This window comes from Ursus arctos, unplaced genomic scaffold (genome assembly GCF_023065955.2).
Source record: "Ursus arctos isolate Adak ecotype North America unplaced genomic scaffold, UrsArc2.0 scaffold_9, whole genome shotgun sequence".
Lineage (NCBI taxonomy): Eukaryota > Metazoa > Chordata > Mammalia > Carnivora > Ursidae > Ursus > Ursus arctos.
In genome coordinates, this window is record NW_026623111.1 from 19,457,544 (window position 1) to 19,485,296 (window position 27,753).

The following is a 27,753-nucleotide window of genomic DNA, read 5'->3' on the forward strand; positions in this document are numbered from 1 at the left end:
TTTTCTTTTTTCTAAATATTTTATTTATTTATTTATTTGAGAGAGAGAGAGAGCACGTGCGCATGAACGGGGTGAGGGGCAGAGAGAGAAGCAGACTCTCTGCTAAACAGGGAGCCCCTTGCTCGATGTGGGCTTGATCCTGGGAGTCCAGGATCATGACCTGAGCCGAAGGCAGACGCCCAATGGACTGAGCCACCCAAGCACCCCTCCGTATGTATTTTCTACCATTAATCTGCAAAGTTCTTTCTATGTCAATAGTAACCCTTTATTAAACATATTATTTTTTTCTTGTATGTTGTTTTTTTTCTCTTCAGTAATTTTAATACTTAATTAGTTTATTAATCTTTCACTCACTGTTTTGGGATTTGGCTGTAGCTAACTTTTTGGAACGTCAGTCTTTGCTCTGCTAAACCTGAGCCAGTCCTTTAATCCTCCCATCCTTGATCACTATGAAACTCAGACTCTACCTGAGTCATGGTCCTGTTAGCTTCTTCTTATGTAAATAGTGCAAAAGATAAAAATGGCCAAAAATTATTTCTCATCCCTCCCATCAAGAGATAAGGTCTATGTGCCCTTCCTTTCAATTTAGGCAGGCTCTGTAACTGTTTGCATCAATAAAATACTGCAAAAGCTCATTCTGTACCTGGGTATAGGCATTAAAAGACTGGAAGCATTCACTTCTTGGTCCTGGAACATTCTCTGAGAGCCCTAAGCTGCCATGTTAGAAGTCTGACTGCCCTGAGACCACCATGCTCTGTGTGGGAGCACCCAACAGTGGGGGGTCCCAGCCTGCCAGTCATCTTCCAAGAAACCACACAAGTGAGTGAAGCCTTTCAAAGCAGTCATCCACAAGCTAAAGCCACCAACGGACCCCAGTTGGCAATCATGATGTAGAAGAATCACTTAACTAAGCTCGCCTGAACTCATAACCCACGAATTCATGACATATTTTTGGATGGTCGTTGTTTTGAGTTTGGCAATAATTTGTTACACAGCGATAAATAACCAGCAGTTAGCCTGGGGTATTAGCCACCCATGTACTTGCAAGATACATGGAGGGAAAAAAACAAGCGTGTAACCCTTTAAAGAAAACATTTTCCCTTTTGAAAAGAGGAGAAAAAGTAATGGTTGCAAATCAAATACGGAAGCTCTTTCAAGCTCTTGTCCTCTTTGCAGATTCTGGTTGAGAGATTAAGACTATCAGGAGGTGGACAGGTATAAAAAAGATGAGGCTTTGAGGAAGTCCAATTAAGGTGGTGGTTTCCTCCCTTCCTTTGGTTAATCTTCCTGAATACTCCTCCCCCATATATAATCTAGGAAGAAGATTCTTTTTAGTCCCCATATTTCTCGGATGGAAGAGATCCTAGGAGGAGTAGACTTGGGCTAAATTCTAAAGTGCACCTTGTTTGCTTTCAATGCAGAATCTACTCTAAAACTGCTTTGACTGTTGGTGGAAATATAAAGATGCAACTGCTGTGCACGGCAGTATGGCAGGTCCTCAAGAAATCAAGCATGGAAGTATTGTATGATGCAGCAATTCTACTTCTGAGGGTATATACCAAAGAACTGAAGGCAGGGTCTCAAAGAGCTGTTTGTATGCCCATGCTCATAGCCATATTCTTCACAACAGTCAAAAGGTGGGAGCAACCCAGGTGTCCACTGATGGACGAATGGATACACAAAACGTGTTTTATACACATGATGGGAAATTACTCCACCTTAAAAGGGAAGGAGATTCTGACACATGCTACCACATGGACGAGTCTTAAGGCATTGATGCTAAGTGAAATGAGCCAGCCACAGAAAGACAAATGCCACTTAATTCCACTTATATGAGGTAGGTAGAGTATCAAATTAATAGACATGGAGAGTTAAGTGGTGGTTGCCAGGGCATCGTTTAATGAGTACAAAGATTCAGTTTTGCATGAAGGAAAAGTTCTGGAGATGGGTTACACGACAATGTGAATATGTTTAACACTACTGAACTGAACACTTAAAAGTGGTTAAAATGGCAAATTTTATGGGGCACCTGAGTGGCTCAGTCAGTTAAGCGTCCGGCTATGGATTTCAGCTCAGGTCATGATCTCAGGGTCGTGAAATGGAGCCCCACATCGGGCTCTGCACTGAGCATGGAGCCTGCTTGGGATTCTATCTCCCTCCCCCTGCCCCTCCCCCCAACACACATGTTCTCTTAAAAAAAAAAAAAAAAGCAAGGTTTGTGATATGTGTATTTTCCCACAATTAAAAAAAAAACTGTTCCAGATGTTTTTCTGGGTGGAGGTTGGGGGCTCTGGATTTTGGAAAAACAGCTGCTCTGCTGGGAATGCTAAATCGTCAGTAATTCCAAAGATCAACTGTCTTCATTGTGCAAAGAACTTAAAAGAGACTTGGTATTTATAGAACAATGTTCCAAAATTATATATTTTCAGTTTCCAAGATTTAAAGAACAGACATTAGTAGGAAGCTTTCTTGTAATTTAAAGCTGATCTGTGTATATGCTTATGTTTTAAGAAAGTGTTTATGTTACACTACTAATTTGTAGGAGCTAATATTGAGTGTGGCCTTGTGCCACACTATGTCTGTTAGGATGGGTTAGGTTACACTGCGACTGCAACCAATCCCCAAATCAGTGCAATTTTATTTAAAATTAATTGGAGTTTATTTCTCTCTCATGCTACACAGGTTGGCTAGGGACTCTGTTCCAGCATATCATCATCTATATCCTAAGAGTCAGGCTGATAGAGCTGCCAATATCCAGAACACTGCCGGTGTCCTCTAAAGGAAAAACAAAATTGTACACCCAGAGTTAACCAAACTGAAAAACTGGAGGGCACAATCCCCAAGATCGCCCTCACTTCTGACACCAACTGCAAGTTCAGAGGTTCCCCCAAATATCTTCAGGTTCACTAATTCACTACAAGGATTCAGAGAATTCACTGAAAGCTTTTATGCTCACAGTTACAGTTTGTTATGGGGAGAGGACACTGATCAAAATCAGCTAAAGGAAGAAACACATAGGACAGAATCTGGGAAGTGTCCAGACACAAAACTATGCAGTCCTCAGGATGCATTACCCTCCCAGCATCGATGTGTGATGATACACACAGAATACTACCGATCAAGGCAGCTCACCTGAACTTTCATGTCCAGAGTCGTTACCAGAGGCATGGTTAATTGAATGATTTAACGATTGATTGAATCATTGACCCTGAATCACATGGTTGGTCTTTCTAGTCAGGCCAACTCTGCCCTCACTGAAGACACTCCTATCAGGTAGGACATTGAGCACCTCCTCGAAGCTGAGGGCAAAGGCCAGTCCTGTCTTTGGGCAAGGCCGAATTCTGTGCTACATGGCATATGTCAAAACACACACTGGCCTTTAAAGCTTCCACTCAGGAGCAACACGTGAGCCAACAGCCAACAATTCCTCTCACATTTTTTTTTTCTTGCTAAATCAAGTCCCAAGGCCAAGCCCCACAACTTCAAAGGGGGTGGGGAGATACAGTCTTCCCCCAGATGACTAGATATTGGTGATTGGAGGTCCAGTCTATCATGTAAGTATTTTTATGTGTATTATTCACTTAATTCTCTCAACAATTCCTATTATTATCTCCATTTTTCAAATAAAGAAACTGAGCCATAGTGAGGTTAAGTGACATGCCCCAAGTCACACAGCCAGTAAGGCCAGGGCTAGAAATGCCTGGTTTTAAGCCCAGGCACTCCAGTTCCATAGATCATGCTCTTGAAGACAACTAAGGAAAAAGTCATATTGCCTCTCCATATTCTCCTCTGCATTCAAATAATACTTGACGAATATTTCTGCCATGCCAGGCACTGGACTATGGTGTGCTGGAAATACAATGGTGAAGGAGACATAAGGCACTTGCCCCAATACAGCTGAAGTTACTCTCACTTTCTTCTTGGACAAAGGGATTTGTGATGAAAAGCAGGAGCTGGAATAACCAGGTCCCTTTCCCCACACCCACAATCACCATTATGACAACTGTATCCCACTCATTACCCCCAAGTAGGATTGAATCTTGCCCACCCACTTCTTGAGACTTTGGAGGACCAAAGAGAGAGGTAAGGGAAAAATTAAGATGAAGAGGAATGAAATGAAATAAAAATAGAAAAACACAATAGGATAACTCTTTGCCACTTTTCCTCGCTTCAAAATAGTTAACAGGCACTGCCCAATTTGTTTTCCCACCTGCTCTGGTGTTCTCTGGCTCAGTACCAGCCCTATTCTTACCCCTCATCCTCGAGAGTGGATACCTTTTCCTGGAACTATTGTGGGAAGAATACGTTTTAGTTTTTGTTTTTTTCTTCTGGATTTGCTGAGAAGACAAAATATTGGCAGCTGTCCTGCCACCACTAGAGATCAGCCTTTCTGAGAATGGACATAGCAGGGGAAAGCAGACGAGAGGTAAGAAAGGCAAACCCATCATTTGACGACATTCGAGCCCCTGGATCCAGCCACATCTGAGGTCAGTTTGGCCTAAACTTTCAGTTATGTCAGTCAATCAATTTTCTTTAGGGCTAAGCAGTTGAGTTGAATTTCTGATATTGAACTCAAAGAGTCTTAATACACCCATCTATTTTCCCACTTTTAAAGTTCCAATGCCAAAAAAAGCCATGATACATCCTACAGAGGGAAGGAGAAAAGTTCGTATTTAAGAAATCAGAATAAGCCGGGACACCTGGGTGGCTCAGTCGGTTAAGCATCTGCCCTCAGCTCAGGTCATGATCTTGGGGTCCTGGGATCGAGTCCCACACAGGGCTCCCTGCTCAGTGGAGAGCCTGCTTCTCCCTCCCCTTCCCAGCTCGGGCTCTCTCTTGCTAGCTCTGTTGCTACCTCTGTCTCTCTCAAATAACTAAATGAAATCTTTAAAAAAAATTTAAGAAATGAGAATAAACCTGAGGAAGGCAAATGAGGCTCACAGAGGATGATACCAATTTCCTAGGCACCAACTGCCACCGAAATTATCATCCCATCTACCCATACTCACAGCCTGCAATTTTTAGAAAAGCATGAATAGCGACAGAAGGAGGAATTGGCCACCAGGAGCATGGAGAGATACCAGCATACTGAGTATCTTATCTCTCTACTAAAAAGATTTAGTACTAGAAAGCTGAAGTGAAGTCTCATATCCTTAAAATTCATTACAGCCATAAAAAGCACCACCATATTTTCATGAGCTATTAAAACAAACAGTTAAAAATAAAGCCCAAAAAGAAAAAAAAAATAAAGCCCATTTGGTACCCAATAGCCTTCACACGATCATATTTTTTCATGTATTTGTGAAGCAAAAAAAAATTGGCTAACTGCAATACATCTCCTTGTAACTGATTCAGCTTTCCACATTCTCTTTTGCATCCTAAAATAATAAGCCACAATTTCCCTAGCCATATAATTTCTAAATTACATAGACTTATATCACCACATGAAATACATTCTCTTCCTTTTTCCTCTTCACCTCTCACAACTGATCTTTCATTTTAACAATTCTTGATGAAATCCCCATAAACATCGAGTGACATGGGCATGGGCATAAGAACAGTATAAAGGGAGAGTATTAACATTTATTTGGCACCTATTATTTGCCCATCACATCACATGTTCTTTTATTTCACTTAATACTGGCCCTAACCTTTAAAGCAGGTGCTATTGCCCCCCATTTTTCTGATGGGCAAGCCTCAAAGAGGGGAAGTCACTGACCCAAGTTTGAACAGCTGTACCGTAGCTACAGCAGACATTGTGGATTGCTCACCAACAATTATTTCCCCTTTTTTTTTGCATGTTGAACATGCTTCTTCCTCATTTAAAAAGTTGAAAATTCTGAATATACTTTATTTCAGACTTCTTTGCTCTAGGGCATGAGTATATGACAATCGAGCCAACAGGACCTGAAGGAGAGTCTGCTGGGGGTTTGGAGGAAAGTTTTCTCCCTGATTAAAAAATATAATTCACAGGGGTGCCTAGGTTGTTCAGTCAGTTAAGCACCTGCCTTTGGCTTAGGTCACAATATTGGGGTCCTGGGATCAAGCCCTGTGTTGGGCTCCCTGCTCAGGGGGGAGCCTCCTTCTCTCTCTCCCTCTGCCCCTACCCCCCACTTGTGCATGTGCTCTCTCTCTCTCTCTCTCAAATAAATAAATAAAATATTTTAAAAAAATAAAATAAAATTCACAAAAATAAAAATAATAAACGAATAAAATGAAATAAAATTCACACACACAAAAAGGACCTTTCTTCTCCCTACTTGTTGTTTGTCCATGAGATCTTGTAATGATGTGATACGTGGAGCTGCAGCAGCCTTCTTGAGACTGAGGGTATAAACCTGAAGTTGAATATTATAAAACCCTCTAAAGATGATGAAAAAGAAGACTGGTTTTTAATGACATCTTCGAAGCTCTTATATAACTAACCCTGGCCCCCCTCTACCTTAGGACTTGGAAGAGTGCCTGATGCCTATTAGGCACTTAACAAACATCTATTGAATGAATAAATGAATGGTTTTAACTTTTCAGAATTTGTCTTCAAAGAAGATAAAAGAAATATCTACCCAAACTAAATCTCATCTACCATGTGACTCAGCAACTCTAGGTATATATCCAAAAGAAATAAGTGTTATGTGTCTATAATAGACGTGTGGAAAAATGTTTATAACACCTTCAAACTGGAAACAATTCAAATGTCATCCATAGGAGAATGGATAAATAAATGTTGGAATATTCATGCTTTGGGATACTATACAACGATATAAAAGAACAAACTATTAATACTCACAATAGCGTGGATGAATTTCACAGACATAATATTGAGCAAAAGCCACTGCACACACGAGAGTATATACTACATGATTCCATTAAATAAAGTTCAAGAACAGAAAAAATGAATCCATGGTGCTAGATCAGTGGTTACCTCTGGGAGGTGGGGGTGGTTATTGAGGGGTACAGGGCATGAAAGAATCTCCTATGGTGATAGAAATGTTCTACATCTTGATCTGCATTGTGATTACGTAGGTTTATGCAGACGTAAAACATCGTCAAGCTGTCCATTTCACAGGTGTGCACCTTACTGTGTATGTTACGCCTCAATTTTTCTTAGGGCCAAAGAAAGTTTTGCTTTGCTTTGCTTTATTTATTTTTTTAAAGATTTTATTTATTTATTTGACAGAGAGAGAGGCAGCCAGCGAGAGAGGCAACACAGCAGGGGGAGTGGGGGAGGAAGAAGCAGGCTCCCAGCAGAGGAGCCTGATGTGGGACTTGATCCCAGGACTCCGGGATCACGCCCTGGGCCGAAGGCAGATGCTTAATGACTGAGCCACCCAGGTGCCCCTGCTTTTCTTTTAAAGGAGGTATAGGAAAAAAAAAATTTTTTTAAAGATTTTATTTATTTATTTCAGACAGAGAGACAGAGAGAGCCAACAAGCGGGGGAGAGGGGCATAGAGAGAAGCAGGCTCCTGGCTGAGCAGGGAGCCCAATGCGGGGGCTCTATCCCAGGACCCTGGGGTCATGACCTGAGCTGAAGGCAGATGCTTAACCGACTGAGCCACCCAGGTGCCCTTAGGAAACATTTTTGACTCAGTATTTATTTAGGGAAGGAATTACCTTAAGTGCCTTACAAAATAACCTTCATAGTAACATTACCAGGTAGGCATTGCTATCTGTATACTACAGATGCAGATATGAGACTCAGAGAGATTAAATTACTTTCCAAGGTCACACAGCTAATCAATGTCAAAGCTGGTATTTGAATACGAGTTTATCTGATCCCAAAGCCCGTGATCCTTTCTCTGTGTTACTATAAAATGTGCAGGCACCTGCATAGCCAACTTTCCAAGGTCATGGGAAGAATCATCGCTGTGACCCAGGAATACTCTTCCAGAATGTGGATTTTCCTGTAGAAATTGCCTAAATAGAATAGAAAAGGCTTTATGTACAAAGATAGTCATTGTAGAATTTATAATAGTGAAAAACTGGAAACAACCTACTTATTCAACAACATATAATTAAGCAAATGATAATACATATATTCAGTAGAATATTATGCTACCATTAGAAATTATGCTCTAGAAAGCTTATGATGTAATTTTCAATGGGGTGAAATGGAATAGAAATTGAATTTGCTTTAAGAATACAACCATGAAAAGCAAAAATTTTTTAACTTATGCCTATAGAAAGAAAAAGCCCAAAAGTGTTTGCATTTAAAGAACATTAACCATGTCTGCCTCTGAAGAATGTGATTTGGCAAAGGGGTTGTAGGAGTTGGGGTGGGTGGGGGTTTAGGGAGAGTACAGGGACTTTTTTTTTTTTTTTGCTTTATAAACTCTGTATTTGATTTTTCACAATGAATATACATAATTTTATGATAAAATTGTAGCTCATTAAAAACAGCTGGAAGGAAATTTGTAAAATATTAACAATGGTTGTCTTTGGATAATGGGATTTGAGAGATTTTTTAATGCCTTTTTTCCCTTTTCTATACTTTGTAAAACTCCTATGATGAACGTATGTTTCCTTGTATCTGAAAAAGAATAAATTTATTTCAATGAGATGATGCAGTTGAAAGCACTCTGTAATCTGTGGAGCAATTAAATTAGAGGTGACATTATAACTACTATAAAGCATATTAAATACTGGCAATGCCATTTGTAAGAGCAGAGGGCAGGTCCTCTCTCCTACTGCCTGAGCCCTTAAGCTTTGCTACAGGGGCACCTTCATTTGGAAGGTGGAGGGAGGCTGAGCAAACCACCACCCGCCCACTCGGGACCATTGTAATGCCAGGAGTCATTCTGGCAAAACTGCCGGTGTTAGCTTAGAAGAACATTCCCTGGGGCTGTGCTTCCCTGCCCAGGCTGCACATTAGAACCACCGAGAGGTGATTTTTAGTTGTTTTAAATGTCCTATCCCCAGGGGCTGTAATTCAATTGCTTGGGGTGAGAGACCCAGGTACGGGTATTTAAGAATTTTTTTTTATTTTTATTTTTTAAGATTTTATTTATTTGAGGGAGAGCGAGAGAGGGAGAGCACAAGGGGGGGGTGTCAGAGGGAGAAGCAGACTCCCTGCTGAGCAGGGAGACCGATATGGGACTTGACCCTGGGACTCCAGGATCATGACCTGAGCCAGAGGCAGTCGCTTAACCAACTGAGCCATCCAGGCGCCCCAGGTATGGGTATTTTCAAGATGTATTCCAGTTAAAACTAATAAGCAGAACAGAGTGTGATGCCTTCCAGAAATGCTGCGGATACATTTTCTACCCAAGTGCAGGAAAGAGTTCTAAAACTCCTCTGGTAATGTTTACCTCTCTAACCAAAAAACCAGAAAAACATTTCTTTCTTCAAACCAACCTGAGTTTGATTTTTTAAAAAGTAAGAATTTTAATCCCCACTACTACATTGACAGTTTAGAAAGGGCACTCAAAGAGTTAAGCTCATTCGATGATCTCGTTGAATTACCATAATGATAACGTCTATAAACTGCCACCAGGTGTAACAGCCTCTGGCCTCGCCTGACAATCCTGGGAGGTCAAAGAGGCAGAAGATATTATTTACATTTTGCCCAGGAGGGAATTGAGCAGGATGTGTTTAGAAATTTCCCAAGTTCTAATAACAGATTTGGACCCAAGTACTCCTTCCTCCGACTACAACACGCTGGTTTTGAGATTTGGCTTATAGCTTTGAACTGCCAATGGTATTACACTGGAACAAAAGACTGGAAGAAGCCTTGCCTGCCTCCTTTCTCACTGCATCCCTGGAACATAGAAAGCAAAGTGAATGTATTGTGTGACCGCATTGTTCATGGCATTGTGACACCCAATAGCACTGCTGAGAACAGGGCCTGGACACAAGAGAAAGTGCATATTGAATGAAAGAATAAATGACTCTATCTTCCAAGATAACACTACGCCCATTTGTCTTAGTCCTTTCAGAATGCTATTGCAAAATACCATGGATCAAGTGGTTTGTAAACAGGAAGCATCTATTCCTCACAGTTCTGGAGGCTGGGAAGTCCAAGATCAAGGCTCTGGCAGATTCAGCGTCTGCCGAAGGCTCACTTCCTGGTTCATAGATGGCTGTCTTCTCCATGTATCTTCACATGGCAGAAGGGGTGACAGAGCCCTCTGGGGTCTCATACACGAGGGCACTAATCCCATTTATGAGGGCTCTACCCCCATGACCTAATCACTTCCCAAAGGCCCCACCCCCTAATACCATCACATTGGTGGTCGGGATTTAACATTATGTACTTTGGAGGCATGCAAACATTCAGTCTACTGCACCATTTTACAGAGGAGGTAACTTGAGACTCCAAGAGGAAAAGTAACATGCCTGAGATAGCAGGACTTGTAAGAAACAGACATAGAAGAAAAGAGAACTAAGGACAGCCAACCTTGTACTCTTTATTTTTTTTTTAGATTCTATATATTTATTTGTCAGAGAGAGAGAGAACACAAGCAGGGGGAGTGGCAGGCAGAGGGAGAAGTAGACACCCCACTGAGCAGGGAGCCCAATGCAGGACTCCATTCCAGGACCCTGGGATCATGACCTGGGCCGAAAGCAGACCCTTAACTGACTGAGCCACGCAGGTGTCCCCCAACCTGTACTTTTACCCACTATACTCAATTACCAACTGGTTGTAGTTTTTAAACACCAAGCCCTAAGGATCACAGCGTTAAAGATAATTTAGTGGCAACTCTACTCCAGATATTATACACAGATATTATAATAGGAGGAATATTAAATAGCAGTTGGCAGCAGTGATTTGCTATTATAGTGTTTTATTGAAAACAATTCATTTTACTTAAGATTTACTTCCAGAATCCTTAGTCTGACTAATGACAATCTTCTGAAATGATTAAAAAAAAAAAGATTTTGCTTCCTGAAAAATTCACATAATATAATATGTAACAGATCACCAGAGTCATATATTTATATCCACAATTACTAGATACAAATAAAAGAGAGCTGGAGAAAGGATTTCATATATGCTTTTAATCAGGAAAAGAAAAGACCTCTCTAATCAATGTCTTGCAAAACCATTAGCCAAAATCCTAAACTGAAGCTCAAATAATTGAAAAATGAAATGATCCATCTACTCATGACAAGGAGATTGAAGTCGTATAAAAAAAAAAGTTAAATGCATATATGGATGAAAAGGACTGACACTGCCATTTGGTAACTGGCTAAATAACAGTCATAAACAAATGGAAGAAATAACTAAGTTGAGAGCAGAAGTCAGAATTTTCCCCGTCATTGACAAGGGGCCACAACACATTCATCCAGAATTTTGATGCAGAATAGAATTGACAATGGCATTATAATTCATCCATCCATCGTCTATCTGTCCATCCATCTAATCATCCATCCAATAATTGGTTTAACCACATCGAGCTGCCATTATTTGATCATTTTTTTTACATAAAAAAGAGACTACTTCATGTGGTTCAATATAAAATATTCAGTTAATACTTGTTGAATATACTACTATATTCAATGCACCATGGAAGGTTGGAGGAGTAACGGTCGAATGAGAAACACACTCCATCTCTGCAAAACCCCAGTGAGAGAAATACACACCAACTACTATTTAAAAGAGAGTTACGAATGTACAAAGTACTATGAGATTATACTGATAAATATGCATAGGAAGAACATATAGCAAAGTGTCAGTAGGGACATGGTTGGTGGGAGTTTATAAAGTCATTTTTCCATTTCCTTATTTCTATTTTAAAACTTTTTATTCAATGAACATACATTATTTTGTAATTAAAATATCTTGAAAATGTACCATGAAGGTTGCAGAATTGATGGCTATTAGTAAATACATAAAAACTAAAGGATTTAAAAGTTAAAATAGATGAAGCAACCTAAGTAAACCAAACGAATGAGAGACTGAATATACAAACAGACAATGGCCAGACCATATATAAAAACAGACTCTGACCCACAACCTGCAGCAACAGCCTGGGAAACCAACTTATTATCCGTAGTAACTACCCCAGGAAGCCAACCTCTATCTGCAAGCCAGACCACGATTTCTATCCACCGGCCATTAAGCTAGACAATAATCTCTGTAGCAACTGACCCAAAACAACCAGGACTTGATTATTAGGTGAACTTCCCTAATTTTTTAACTTTGGACCAGTGAAAGACAGCCCACTACCCATGCCCCTAACCAATCATATAGAATGCTCCCTTCTAGTCAGCCCACCTCTGGCTTCCCCATGCCAACAGCCTCCAACCAGGACATACCTGAAGCCTTCCCTTTGTTTCACTATAAAACTTTCCTGCTCCTCTGCCCGCCTTTCAGCCTCTGCCAAAACGCAAGTGATGGTGGCTGACTCCTTTGCTACGGCGAGCTCTAAATAAAGACACCTTGCCTGCTCTCATTTGGATCATCTTCATTTATTCTGCAGAAGAGAAAGAAAAATAAGCTCAGGAATGAGCTTAGCACAGAATGCAGATAACAAAGGTAACAAAGGCATATGCATTTATGAGAAATGAGCATGATAGTAACTCTCCATACCCCATTAACCACAGGGAGTAGCTGGGTTCTGATTAAGCCCCAAGAAGATGGAGTTATTTCACTTCTTTGTATTTCCTTCTTCATACCCTCTTCCAGCATGGTTTACCCCCAACCCCTTAACCCGGAAAGGAAAATCCCAAGGCACAAAATGCCTCTGCTATTGTTTGATCTTTGAATGCTCATTCAGAATTAGAAAGACCTAGGAACCAAATGTAATCACTGAAATTCAACTCCATGAGGGAAGGGAGCGTGCCTGTTCAGCTCAGTTGAATGACTGAAATAAACACATGGATGCATCCAGAACATAAGCACCACATGGAACCTGCAAGAAGACAACTCACATGATGAGCTCATCTCAAAAACCTATCTTACTTTCCTGAAGTCCCCAGACCAAGGCATGGTCAGAGAAAACCGATGACCCAACACACCAAATGTGGCCCAAACAGACTAGCCACACGGGAGCCAAAGATCGGGGTCATCACTCCCTAGTCATTTGTCCTATGATGCTCAGTGCTTAGTTGGATACAGCTGCATTTCTAAACTCTATCTTTCTCTCATGCTCACTGGGTAGTAAACATGAATTGCTATTAATAATAATTTTCCACTGCACGTCCAGAATAATCCATCCAGAGAAAATTGGAACTTCTTCTTTGCTGAGGTCCAGTCCCATCAATTTGATGCTCATTTTATAGAAAGGCCATTGAGCAAAATTAATGTACCCAAACAAATAGAGTTTGTCCTTGTAACTGATTCAGAGTATGACAGGAAACAAAAGGGCTGCCTTAATGGCCTCCTCTGGGAAATTTATTTTCAGAACATTGAGTTATTTTCTTCTACTCTACCAGATTACATTAAAATCTTTATAAAAAAAAGAAAGGAAGAAAAATAAAACATAGCTGTCTGTTTTCATAGAAATCACTTTGAGATCTAGCTTCATTTAAATTCACTTGTTATTGTCCAAGTCAAATAATGTTATAATCTCAGGATTATTTTGCTTCTTTCCATTTTCCATTTTTTCCCCATTTTCTTCACACTGCCCCCAGCGTGTTTTACTCCCAGCCTCTTAACCTGAAAAGGAAAATCTAAAGCCACCGTGTGCCAGAAATGAGGGCACCTGAGCCTATTTAAAATACTACCATACCTTGCCATGAGATAATACTTTGGACCATTATCCAAAAACGTTGGTCATTTTTTTTCTGCTATATTGGAAAGGTCAGTGAAGGTACCTGCCTCACTCTCAGTCACTGGAAAAGAAAAAAAATATGCCCCTTGCAATCTCTGGAATGTTCTATGCCACATGATCTGCCTGCCTCCAGACCTCCTCTATCACAACCGACTGGACCTACAAGCAGCCCATTCATGGGCTAACCTTTGAAGTGATGAGGCATGAAAAACTCTATCCAAACAGGAAAGATAGTAACAAAAGAAGCCAACCAGAGTGCCCTGTTGGAAATTAGATTAGAAAATACGAAGAGAGAGTCAGATGGGTGGCAGGAAGAGATTCTGAAAATTTGCAAGGAGAAGGCAAGAGTGAACCCATAATCTTCACAAGCAGTGACCACAAGATCTGGAAAGCACGACCAGATGAGGAATCAGCAGGTAGCAGGAGAAGGACAGATGAGATGGGGCAGTGCTGAATCAGCAGGATGGCAGGCAATTGGTGACCCCTTGCTGTTGGGGGGTGGGGTGGGGAGAGCTAGGAAGAAAGAAGCTACTTCCTGGCCAGGTTTCCCTCAAGATCGGCTGGACAGTAACTTCTGTGACATGAGTTTCCAATCATCATGTGTACGCTTAAAAAAAAACCCACAAAACCCTATTGCAGGAACCTGAGTGTGCATCACTTTTTTAACACAAAAGAGCTGGACATACACACTCCTCTGAAAACTAATCTTTGTCACATCTGTTCTACCTTAACCTCCCTGCACAAAGAGGAGGAGCAAAGGGGAGAGGAGCCTGAAGTTATAGCCATGAGGTCTAATCAAGCTCTGCTACAGATTTGTGGGGTAATCATGAGTAAGATATTTTTCATCTGTAAACCTATTATTTCAGCAATAAAATGTAGTTGGACCAGATGTGTTCCCTTGGTAGCTATTTACTGAGCGCCAGCTATGTGGCAAGTTCTGTACTAGCTGATGGGGCAAGACAGTGAACTAACCACAGTTTTTGCTCTTTAGACTTACGTTCTAGTTGGTAAATGGGTAAACAGGTTATTACAAAATTGGGTGATGTTAGCGCTAGGTAGAGAGTTCATTTGGAGCACCTAATCTGGTTGGGGAAGGAGGCCCACAGAGAAGTCTTCCTGGGGAAATTGAGACCTGGAAGAGGGTGTGGGCGTGTTCTGGCTGGACAGGAGGAGAAGGATAGTCTATATAATGGTTAGTTTTATGTGTCAACCTGGTTAGACTGTAGTGCCCAGTTATTTAATCAAACACTAGTCTAGGTGTGGCCATAAAGGTATTTTGGAGATATGGATCACATCTATAATCAGTTCATTTTAAGTGAAAAAGATTACTCTCCATAATGTGGGTGGGTCTCATCCAATCAGTTGAAAGGCCTAAGAGCAAACACTGAAGTTTCCCAGAAAAGAAATTCAAGACTACAGCATCATCAACTGCTATCTGAGTTTCCAGCCTGCTGGTCTGACCTACAAATTTTGAACTTGCCAGCCCCCACAATCACATGAGCCAGTTCTTCAAAATAAATCTTTTATATCCCATTCATTCTGTTCTTTGGAGAACCCTGACTGATACAGTCCATATGCAGGCATAGGTGCAATCCCTGAGAGAGGAAGCCAGAAGGATGGGTTACAGAAAGTGGGGAGGGAAGCGTCCAGAGCTTGCAAACCTTTGTAAATCCAAATAAGGTTTCTGGATTAAATTCTAAGTATCATGTGAAGCCACTAAAACTTTATGCAGAGGAGGGACATAATTACAATGCAAGTTGAGACGATAACTCTGGCAGCTCTACAGAAGAGAGACATGGGGTAGAAGGCCTGGCTGACAGCTCCTGTGCCTGGTATCTTTTCCTCCCTTACCTCCTGCCAGCAGAATTATAATTTAATCTGGTGTCCATCTCTTCAAGGTGATTCGGCAAAGTGGGATCATACTCCCAACTCCAAGAATAAATGAAGATTGTCCAAGTCAGTACAATGGTCTCATTCTCCTTGTCAGTGATTGGTTCACTGTAGGCATGTGAACCAGTTCTTGGCAATGAGCTTTGAGGGGAGGGCTATCGTGGGAGAATTATGGGAAAGGTATTTTCAGTTGTAGGGATGCACTAGGGGACAGTCTCTTCCTGCTTCTGGATATGGCCATGTCTGGGTATGAATCTGCTTACAACACTGCATAGCCATGTTCACCCATAGGGTGGCAGGCTGAGAGTAAAGCCAACAAACTAAGCATGAGCTAAAATGATAAAGAACCTGGGTCTCTGGTGACAGTGATGAGCCCGAGTCCACCTGCTCCCCAGACTTGCCCACTTGCTGGTCTTCCTCCTTTGCAAGATAATGAAGTTCTTTTAAGCCAGTTTGCTTTGAGATTTCTGTTTTTGCTTTCCATGACAACTATTTTGGGGGCTAGAGTAGAAATAAGAGTCTAGTCAAGAGACTATTGGAGTGGTCAAGACAGAGATGATGATGGTTTGGATGGGGCTAAGAGTGATGAAGGGAAAGAGAAGTTGATGACTTAGCTATTTCAGAAGTAGAATCAACAGGGTGAGGGGTGAGTGGATGGAGGGATGAATAGATTAAATCATTAGGAAAGTGCCATCCATGGCACTAAGACAATGACTGTCTAAGACCATTTGGGCCGCTATAACAGAAATATCATATGCTGGATGGCTTATAAACAATAGAAATTTATTTCTTGCACTTCAGGAGGCTGGGAAGTCCAATTAGTGGCACCAGATTTGGGGTGTGGTGAAAGACCACTTCCGGATTCACAGGCAGCCATCTTTTTGCTGTGTCCTCATGTGGTGAAAGGGGACACTGGAGCTCTCAGAGATATTTTTTTTTTATAAGGATACTAAATCCTTTAATGAGAGCTCCACCCTCATGACCTAATTACCTCTCAAAGGCCGCACATCCAAATACCATCACATTAGGGATTAGATGAATTTTGGCAAAACACATTCAGCTTTTGCTGATTTCTTAATAGTTTAATATGTCGTTAGAAAATTTCTTGTGGGCCACAAATGATTGCAGTTGTACTTCTGAGTTTCTTTTGCATCTAACTCATTGGCCAACAACACTAACTCTGAGATCAATGTTAAAAATAGTATCCGGGGGCGCCTGGGTGGCGCAGTCGTTAAGCGTCTGCCTTCGGCTCAGGGCGTGATCCCAGCGTTCTGGGATCGAGCCCCACATCAGGTTCCTCTGTGAGGAGCCTGCTTCTTCCTCTCCCACTCCCCCTGCTTGTGTTCCCTCTCTCGCTGGCTGTCTCTGTCAAATAAATAAATAAAATCTTTAAAAAAAAATAGTATCCGATAGGCTGGTGATGGGTATTGAGGAGGGTACGTATTGCATGGTGCACTGGGTGTTATACGCAAGTGATGAATCATGGAACTTTACATCAAAAACTGGGGATGTACTGTATGGTGACTAACATAATATAATAAAAAAATATTATTATAAAAAAATAAAAATAAAAAAAGTATCAGCATAAGTTTCTTTGTTAATCTATGTCAGTGTCCAGAAGTCTAACTGGGAGCAGAAATGACTGTGCAGCCACTCTCAAGTGCTTCCTCAGAGCCAGGAGAGACCATTTCCAAACAGCCAGAGCTTTCTTGAACAAATAAACTTATCCTTTATTCTGAGCCCAGCTTAATGAGAAAGCCTAGCAGAGGAGCAGTCTCTAGAAGGGGGTGGCTGGAGGTCATTTAGCATAGGTGGGGCATCCTCATGGATGGCTTGGACAGGTGTGGATATGTTTATGAGCATGTTCGTCTTATCCCCTCCTTAGCCTTTGATTGCACCTGGATCCTGGCAGGTGGGCCTGTCACACACTCAGTGAGGAGGGGACCATGTGAGGAAGCTCAGAGCGCCTTCGAGATGTCCCCCAAAATGAATGGAACCACATTCAGTTTGTGGTGTTTCATAGACAGATTTTCTGGCAGGTTTTCTTCAACAAAGAGTTTTCATTGCGAAGTTTAGAACCATGGTCTTTTCATCCAAGGAAAAAAGCGTAAATCTGGTCACATGCAGGAAGCAGTTTTGCTTTTGCTCACTCTGTTTTGTGATTACTTTTTAGGTTGGTTAATGTTTTCCTTTTTTGTAAAGCTGTACTAATACACATACCAAGGCTTTGATCGGGGAAGCTTCCATCTGATAATAACAGGTGCAAGTTACTGTGATGGCATTTTATAGTGGATTGTATAGCTCCCCTTGACTCTCCCACCCCCAAAATGCATATCCACTCATAAGGTCACCTTATGTGGAAATAGGGTCTTTGCAGATATGACTAGTTAAGATAAGGTCATACTGGATTAGGCAAGGCCCTAAATCTAATGAGTGGTGTTCTTATAAGAGGAGGAGAAGACACACAGAGATACACCGAGAGAAGGTTGTGTGACTTTGGAGCAAAAATTGGAGTGATGGGTCTATAGGCCGAGAATGTTGGGAGCTACTGGAAGCTGGAAGAGGCAAGGAAGAGCCTTTGGAGGGAGCGTGGCCTTCCCGACACCTTGATTTCCAGGTTCTGGCCCCCACTGTTGGAGAATAAATTTCCGTTGTTTAAACCACCCAGTTTGGGATAATTTGTTAGGACAGCCCCATGAAATGAAAACAGGCTTCAAAGGCTGAGCCACAGACTCTCTGGAGGCCCACACCTGTCACCTGTTTCTTTCTCTCTGTTTGGGACTTAAGGATTTGACCTATTTTCCTTCTCTTTCAGCACCTGCTGTCACCCACTCACCTGCTCTCACCCAAGCCCAGCAGCGGGTGGTACCCAGTTTCCCCAGCTCCCCATTTTCCTGCTGACAAGTTCATGGCCCTCTCCTTGTTTTCAGTGCTTTTTTGTTCTTTACTACAGACAAACAGGCAACCACAGAAATAAGAATCCCGGGGGAATGACAACGTTTATAAAAGTTGTTAAAGCACAGTCTTGCTCTCTAATTCCTGGATTTACCTAGCACCTGCAAATTCAACTGGCACTTGGGGATCCTAGCTTTCTATCCGTTAAAAAGAAAAACAAAATCTGAGTTGTCTACATCTATACAGTTACAAAATATTTTAAATTTTTCTTAATATAAGCTGCACAAACTGGAAATATCAGTGCATTTTAATGAAGTCCATGCGTTTTTAACCACCAGAGCTCTGCATCCCACGAACCCAACCCCATCCCTATCCCAAAGCAGGATTTTGGAAAAGCAAATCTGACACTCTTTTCTTATCTCCCTTCTGAGTTAGGCCCTGAGGGACTAGGCTCGTGTCCTTTTTGTTCAATCTGGAGCATGGGGCTGACCAACCCCCTCCCTCTTTTCTTGCTGAGATGTAAGCTTCCCTTCAGGAGCTCCTCTTCTCATTTGGCAGTTGTTGTCATTACCGAAAAGGTCATGATGGCCCTTGGCTGACATTTGAGAATGTGGATTTTGGGAGAGTTCCCACCACTCCTAGTAAGTGTGAGTCACTGTACCCAAACTACTTGTGGAAACAATACGGGTTATGCTGAACACTTGCTTTGCTTCTAGGGATCTGGAATTTTGAGAGATGCTAGGCAGAGAGTGCCTATATGACCAGCCCCCATAAAAACCCTGGATCTGAGTCTCTAATGAGGTTTCCTCATAGACAATATTGCACAAATGTTGTCATGACTTGCAGTTTGGAGGAGGTGTGAGTGTCCTGTGCGACTCCACCGGGAGAGTGCCTGGTTTCCTCTGCACTTCGTCCCATGTACCTTTTTCCTTTCTTGATTCTGCTTTGTATCCTTTTGCTATAATAAGTCACGATGAGTATGATTATATACTGAGCCCTGTGAGTCCTCCTAGTGCATCGTCAAACCTGGGGGTGCCCTTGGGAACCTTCAACATGAATTGTCTTGGTGATATTTGGATAGCAGATATCAATGCCACCAAAGAGGAGTTGGGGGTGATGGCTTCTACTACAAAGTTCATTTACAGAATTCTTTTAAACATCATTTTACTTATTCATTCATTTGTTCATTAATTTATAAAACTTTTGTCAGGTACACACTATGTTCTAGTCACTCTCCTACTGGGAACTGGAGGAAGACAGAGAGAACTATGGAGAAGAGAACAACATATCTCTCTTTGCAAGGGGCTCCCATCTTCAAGGCACCTTCGAATAAGGAAATAATCAAACTTCAATGGGAGAGGGCTCCCCATCAGAGGTCAGAGCAAGGGTTTGGGGAGAATACAAGGCAGAGACATCATGATGTCTGTTTAGGAAACTGGGGACAGTATTCCAAAGGAATTGACATTAAACTAGGGTTTAGATGCCAGGTAGCTGTAGATCAAGTGAAGAAGAGGGTAAGGATATCCTGACAGCAAGTATAGACACAGGGACATGCAAAAACTGATTCTAGAAAGAGGGAGAAGTTCAAGATAGCTGTAGTTGGGATGAGGTAGAACATAAGGCTTACGTCGAAGGTTAGAGCCCAGGCTTTGGGAGGAATTACATGCCGTAGTAAATTGTTAGGTTTGTTTTCGTGTTTGTGTTTTGACGAGCAATGGGATAGCATTAGAAATTAGTGACAATGATCAGAATTGTGATTCCGAAAGAACTTTCCACTGATATCCTGAGTAAAGAGAGGCTGCATAAGAGAGTGGCTTAAGAAGATGAAGCCAGACCACCTGTATTTGGTGTTAAGTCTGCCACTTAGGTCTGGGTGATCTGGGACACATTACCTAACCTTCGTATGCCTTAGTTTTTCCATGGGTAGAGAGGGGATAATAAGAACCTCTACCTCTCTAAGTTGCTGTGAGGGTGAATATGCTAATAAACTCAAAGTACATGGCACAGCAGCTGACTTTCAGTAAACTCCAGCCTTCATTAATACTGCATTAAAGCAGCATTTTATTTGTACATAAGTTTTTGAGAACAGATTCTGCTTAAAGCAAGATCCAATATTAGTGTAAGATAAATTCTGGAAATGACAGGGAACTGGGAGTGAAGTTTTTCTTAAATATATCTGTATTCAGTTCACAACATTCACATGTAAATATTGAAGTGGAGCAGAATACAGATTGAAGGGCTCCTCTAGAAGATCTCTGTGTTTTCTCAACGTAATAATAGATTGAAGCAAAAGTCCACTGCAGCTAGATCAACAAAGCCAAAACCAGATTATCAACCCAGTGGCTATCATCAGATTTACTCAAACAGTAGTGTTCTCTGTTTTCTGTATTTACTGATTGCATAGCAGTTGAACCACAACCTTCAATGTCACATCTAATTAAAACTTTCACGTTAGTCAAATACTTCTTGTTTTTTCTCATTGCTATAAAAACTTTGTAATGCACTAAAATCGTTTTGAATGTAATTTTTTGGTTAAAAAAAATTCAAATAGTATGAAAATGTATACAGAAGTAGAAGCTCCAGAGTTTCTTCTTCTTTTTTTTTTTTTTTCAGAATTTCGGTATAGAAGGAATTTAGCGTATTTGGAACATTCTTCCAGCTAGCCTAATAGCTATCACTCAATTCCATCAAGATTCTGCTGGAGTGTTTGACTGTTGTACTTGTTTCTTGCTGCTGTTGGCATTCCTTGGCTCCCCTGGTTTGTGGCCACATCACTCCAATCTGTGCCTCTGTTTCCATGCATCTTTTCTCTCAAGCCTCCCTCTGCCTTTCTTTAATAATACACTTGTCATTGGATTTAAAGCCAACCAAGATAATCTAGGATGATCTCAACCCAAGATTCTTAACTTAATCACATTTGCAAAAACCTTTTTTCCAAATAAAATAATATTCACAAGTTTCAGGATTTGACGTGGACATATCTTTTGGGGGAAACACCATTCAACCCACTACAACTACCTTATGTAAGACAGCATCTACCCATTTACACCACCATCATTCTATATTCCCCATACTGCATAGTCCTTTCTCATAGCCTATGCTATCATTTTATATGCTAAATCCTCTTCATTACTTGCTATTGTTTATCTCCCCCACGAGAATGGAAGCTTCTTGAGAATAGGGATGGGTTCATTCCTCTCACTCCAGTGCTAGAATAGCACCTTCACACAGTAGGGGAATACGCTTTTGTGGAAGGGAGGAAGGAAGGAAGGAAGGAAGGAAGGAAGGAAGGAAGGAAGGAAGGAAGGGAGGAAGGGAGGAAGGAAGGAACTAGGACGTTTTTAATCTGTGTCTGCTTAGTAAGTATGGCTTTCTCCTTAGATTGGAGGAAAGAGGGTTGCTGATGGAGCTGGACCAGTACCAACAAGCCACCCATGGTCCTGCCACTTGTATAGAGAGAAAAGCAGATCTCCTTTGCGCCCCAATCTCTAATCTCACATTCCCTTTCCAGAGGCAACCATGGTTATCACTTTTCTGTGTGTATTTCCAAAAACATTCAATGCATGTATATGTACCTAAGATTAATCTTCAACAGTATTTTAGAGTTATGTGTTCTGTTCACTTATTAGAAGAATCAAACTTTTGTTTAACCCTTTAAGCTATCCTTCACATACCTTTAAGCAAAAGTTGAGAGGGCTATGGACTCACTGAATTTCCAATTCAATCCAAGCTCTATTCAGACCCACAAAGCCCAGCTTCATAAATGCCCTAAATCTCTAATCTCACCCTTTGTTATTCTCCACCCTGGGTTCTAGCCAGAGAGCGGAGCTGTGGTCAGGACCTTCAGCAAAAGGTGAAAATCTTGGCATGAGATTTGTATTGAAAGGCAACACAATGAAGCCCTTGACTACCTTTTGAACCCAGTGTCTTGCTTTTCTCTCTCTCTTTCTCCCATTCTTTTCATAAACAGCTGTTTCTCAGCCTGCAAGTCTCCTCCTAAATGTCATCTGCCCTTGGGGCACCTGGGTGCCTCAATCAGTTGGGCATCTGGCTTCAGCTCAGGTTGTGATCCCAGGGCCCTGGGATGGAGCCCCAGGTGGAACCCCGCATCAGGATCCAGTTTCAGTGGAGAGTCTGTTTCTCCCTCTTCCCCTCTCCCTCTTCCCCTCTCTCTCTTCCCCTCTCCTTCACTCATGCTCTCTCTCTCTCAAATAAATAAATAAATAAAATCTTAAAAAAAAAAACAAAAACCCGCAAACCAATAAAACTAAATGTCATCTGCCCTGAGGGCCTTCCCTGTCATCTATTTGCCCAGCAAAAGGCAAGAGGTGGATTGCTGAAACAAATGTCAGAAATTTCAGGTGAGATTTTACTCCAAGTCTCTCCCCTCCTCCCAGATTCTCTTTCTTAAACACCTTTCCTGATCTTTGCCCCATGGCACTTAGCATACTGTATTGTAATTACCTCTTTATTTGTCTGTAAGTTCCACGTCCTCATAATCTCCGTGAGGGTTAGAACCTTGAGCCCTTTGCAGAGTTCTGAGTGTTGTTCTACAAATTATAGAATCTGAGGGAGTCGTGGAATCCCCCTGAATTAGTAGACAAGTTGGTCGTAAATGCAAGTGGCCTGGGGGCCCCCCGAAATGTGGCTGGCATCTAAAGTGAGGACAGTTTTATGGGAGACTGACCCCATATCCTGTGGAATCTGTGCTAACTCTGGATGGTTAGTGCAAGAATTGAACTGTAGAATACCAGTTGGTGTAGGAATATCTATCCTGAATCATCCAAAGGCTCCTTGCTTCAGGGTGTAAAAAACCTGAGGCTCCCAACAAAGATTAGATTTAAAATACAGGTTTCGGAAAAGTCTCCTTAAACAGAGGCCCCATAAGATAGCAGCAGTGCTTCCTGCATTTTCTTATTAAAGGAGCATTATTGTAAAGGTGATGGTGACATTAGACATGGTGCATTTAGGCCTGTGTTGGGATGTTCTGAATATATAGATATTGTAGAATGAAACTGTGACAAGTTTCATTTAAAGATCTTGCCTCTTCTAGACCCTGAGTACTATCAAAAAATGTACTCCCCTAAGGGAATATTCCATGGAAACAAAGTAAAATATCTGTGAGATATACTGAAGGTAGCAGAGCCTTCAAAACTGAGATGTTGACACAGGGACATATTTTACCATAATCACGTGAATTTTTAAAAGTCTGCTTTGACTGATTGATTTGATAATGCAGCCTGGCTTTACCAATTAACTTTTAAGTTAGATGTTTCACACACATTGAATGAGTCAAACCTATGTTCCAAGGTTTTGATAACATAAAAGCATTTTAGCAAATAATATCATATTGGCAAAAGTTCTATAAAAATGTTAATATTTTTATTTTCCCAATTCTGAGTTAAAAAATAAGGTGCGTTGAAGTGAAAGAGTTACAGTGCAATTATTAATAATTGGATACATCTTTAAAAGCCTTTTTAATATATTTCCCAGAAATTGAGAAAGTAAAAAACTCAGAGGAGGACCTAAATGAGGTGCCTGATGATTGATCATAAAAATAATTTTTGGTAATAAAATATTCTGAGATTTTTAGCACGTCTTAAAAGAAAGATCAAAGATTTGAGTGACATTGCTATTATAAAATGTTTCCCATATTCACCTATTTATTTGAACAGATTTTCTCAGCATTTATGTCTATAAAACTAAAACTACAAATGGAACTGATGCTGAATCCTGCCTTATCAAGCAATAAATAACAGTCCAGTATTAACATGTAAACTACTGACAAAAATATAGTACCATTTACCTCATTAAAGGATACATTTCCAATAAAATATGTCAAAGGAGGTTATATCGGACTAAACTCTTTATGGATAAAAACTAAACTTTGGGGAAAATATAAAAACAATTATTTGACGATATTGGAAAGCAACCGAAAGCAGGCAGGCAGTAATTGAAAGGATGGTACTCTTCAAAGAATTGAAATACAAGTATGATTTATGCTTATACATCTTCTCATGATGAGCGGATTACTCAGTCTGTACTATGAAAGGCACCAGGAAGTCAGTCAGAAAGCCACAGTCCTAATGGCTTAAGGATGGAGTCTGGGGATACCAGAACAACTAGAAATTAAGGAGGGAAATCCTGAAGAGGAACGAGTAACAGAGGAGAGAGCTCCAAAATCTGCACGTACACCTTACCCAAATCCTTGGTTGACTTCTGAACTCAGTGCATGAGGGAGACTCTAAGGAGCCCAGCAAAAAGCAACATCAGGATTGCTGAAAGAAATGATGGAAATTTTCAGGTGAAATTTGAGTCTAGAGTATTTAACTACACACTAGACTATATCAACACTTGTCAGAGGAAGATAATTGAATCTAGAGGCTCTACAAAATATCATCCACAAAATCCAATATACAATTTAAAAAATAACAAATATGTAAAGAAATGGGAAAATCTGACCCATAGTCAGGAAAAAAAGTAATCAATAAAAATTGACTCTAAGATAATTCAGATGTAAGAATTAGCAAAGATTTTCAAACACTTTACATATATTCAAGGACTTAAAAATATATATGGTCATAATGAATTAACAGATGGACAATGTTAACAGATATATAGAAACTCTTTAAAAAGAGCTGAATGGAAATTCTAGAACTGAAAAGTACAAAATTTGAAATACACCCACTGGGTGGGTTTAACAGTCAGTTAGAAGTGGCTGAAGGGTTGGCAAAATTTAAAAACAGATTAAGAGAAATTATATAATCTGAAAAACAGAGATAAACCTATTTTTAAAAAATTAACAGAGCCCTACTGACCTTTAGGACAATACCAAAGAGTCTAACAGATATATATTAGGAATCCCAGAATGGGACAGGAAAAAGTTTGAAAAAATAATGGCTGAACTATGAATTTCAAATTTGTTGGAATACATACATTTACAGATCCAAGAAATGCAAGCAAAACTCAAACAGGATATATATAAAGAAATTTCTATCAAGAGCATCATGGTCTAGCTATTGAGAAAGCAAGGATAAAGAAAAAATCTTAAAGGCAACTAGAGAAAACAACATAGTGCAAACAGGGTGGGTGGGTGGAGGGACATAATTCAGAAATAACGAAGGGTAAAGGACAATGAAATTACATTTTTAGAATTGAACTTGGAGGGGGACAACATAATCCAGAATTCTATACCTAGAGAAATTATATTTTTAAAAATGATGGTGAAATAAAGATAATTTCAGATAGATGAAAACTTAGAATTTATCACCAGCAGATCTATATTACAAGAAATGCTTTAAAAAAATTCTTCAGAGGGAAGGGAAATTATACTAGTTGGAAATGCAGATCTTCAGAAAGGAATGAAGAGAACTGGGGGAAAAAAAGAGCACTGGAAATGGTAAATATGTGGGTAAATATAAAACACTATACATTGTTTTCTTAATTTCTTTATAAGACATGTAATTGTTCAAGACAAAAAGTATTCACTATATTTAAACATATGTGGGTCTAATATATATGACAATAATAACATAAAGGACGGGGGATAAATAGAACAACACTTTCGCAAGGTTCTTACATTTCACATCAGGTACTACAATATAAACTCTGTACGCTGAGATAACTTAAGGATGTATACAGTAAGTGCTAGAATAAGCACTCAAAATTAATGCAAAGAGGTGTAGCAGAAGATCAATAGAGGATTTAAGATGAAATATGAAGAAATATTGATTAACCCAAAAGAAAGCGAGAAAGGAGGAACAGAACAAAAAAGGATGAAACAAATAGAATATGATTGCAAATGACAGTAAATCTAAATCCAACCACATTAATACTACATTAAATGTAAGTAGACTAAAAACTCCAATTGGTAGGCAGAAATTATCTGACTATGTTATGAAATGTAAATAAATTTTGAAAAAGGTTGAAATCTTGGTGTACCTTCTCTGGCCACAACAGAATTAAATTAGAAATAAATATTAATTTCTAGAAAAGCCCCTACATATTTGGAAATTACACACACACTTCAAAGAAGTGAGTCTAAGAAGAAATCACAAGGGAAATAAAAATCTATTTTGAAATGATGAGAATGAAAACACAACATAGCAAAAATTGTGAATGCAGATACAGTAGTGCATAGAGGGAAAGGCATAGCTTTACTTAAATTTTTTAAAAATAGAAAGGTCCAGAATCAATAATACACTCTTCTACTCTAAGCAGCTAGCAAAAGAAGAGGAAATCAAATGTAGCAAGAAGGAAATAATAAAGCTCAAAAGTCAATGAACTAGAAAACAGAAAATCAATGGAACCAAAAGACAGCTTTTTTGAAAAGATTTTTTAAAATAGTAAACTTCTCGCTAAATTAGTGGGGAAAAAGAAGAGACAAAATACAAACAACCAATGTCCAGAATGTCTGGACAAAAGACAAGGTCACTACTCTCACGTGCTTGTAGTGGGGGTAAAAAATGTTAGTCACAGAAATAAATATGTAGGTATGAATTATGGTACACTCTATGAAAGAATTCTGCAGTGGCAGAGAGGCTGATTTAGGTTGGAGGAGATAAATTAATGCCCACCTCGGCGCTCCTCGACCACATCCACCCCACCTCGCGTCTTCCCGCTCCAGCAGCTGCAGGTGACGGCCCCGCCCACCACCGCCCCCGCCCTTCCGCGCAGGCGCAGGGTTGGCGCGAGGTGGGGCGCGGCTGGCGGCTGCGCGGGGACAACCGCCCGGCTGGCGCGGAGCGGGCGGTACGCCTGTGAGGAGGTCCTCGACCCGACCCAGCCACTGCGGTCCCCCGCGATGCCGAGGCCACAGCCGGGCAGCTCGCCTCTCTGAGCCGGTCTCAACGCAAAAGGCACGGAGGGAGGCCATGGCGGAGTCCTCTGAGCCCGGGCGGCTGGCGTCCGCGGACGGCGGCGGGAGCCTGGAAGAGGAGGACGACGAGGAGCGGGAGCCGCTGCTGCCTCGGATCGCCTGGGCCCAGCCACCTAAGGGCGCCCCGGGGAGCGCCGTCAGGCTCGTGGAGGCTGCGGGCGAGGAGGGCGTGGCTTCCCCTCGCGAGGCTGGAGACGAGGAACTGCTGCTCCAGTCCTGGGACGCACCCAGCCGCCCCTCCCGGAGCGTGAGTTCCCGGAGCTCGCCCTCCGGCCGGACCCGGAATGCAGGTGCGACCCGGCCCTTACCACCACCCCGCAGCCCTCCCCCCGCGCGCGTTGGGGTCGCTGCCCAGCCGCTCCTGGGGTCCCATCTCT

General features: G+C 41.1%; 1 protein-coding gene and 1 long non-coding RNA gene across 4 annotated transcripts in view; one reads left to right on the plus strand and one right to left on the minus strand.

Moving 5' to 3' along the window:
• LOC130543203 (uncharacterized) lies at positions 1-27,233 on the minus strand. Its single transcript, XR_008958364.1, has 3 exons — positions 27,075-27,233; positions 24,699-24,776; positions 1-7,915 (listed from the first exon to the last, which is right to left on the minus strand). It is a non-coding gene; the product is annotated as an uncharacterized LOC130543203 (long non-coding RNA).
• Positions 27,180-27,753, plus strand: part of PI4K2B (phosphatidylinositol 4-kinase type 2 beta) — a 29,910-nt gene continuing 29,336 nt past the window's right edge. The window contains exon 1 of one of the 3 annotated variants that reach the window (XM_026514534.4): positions 27,180-27,666. In XM_026514534.4, the coding sequence (XP_026370319.1) occupies positions 27,372-27,666 (295 nt within the window). In that variant the 5' untranslated portion in view covers positions 27,180-27,371. The remainder of the gene's footprint in view (positions 27,667-27,753) is intronic. The other 2 variants (XM_026514535.4, XR_003320487.4) reach the window with 2 other exon arrangements.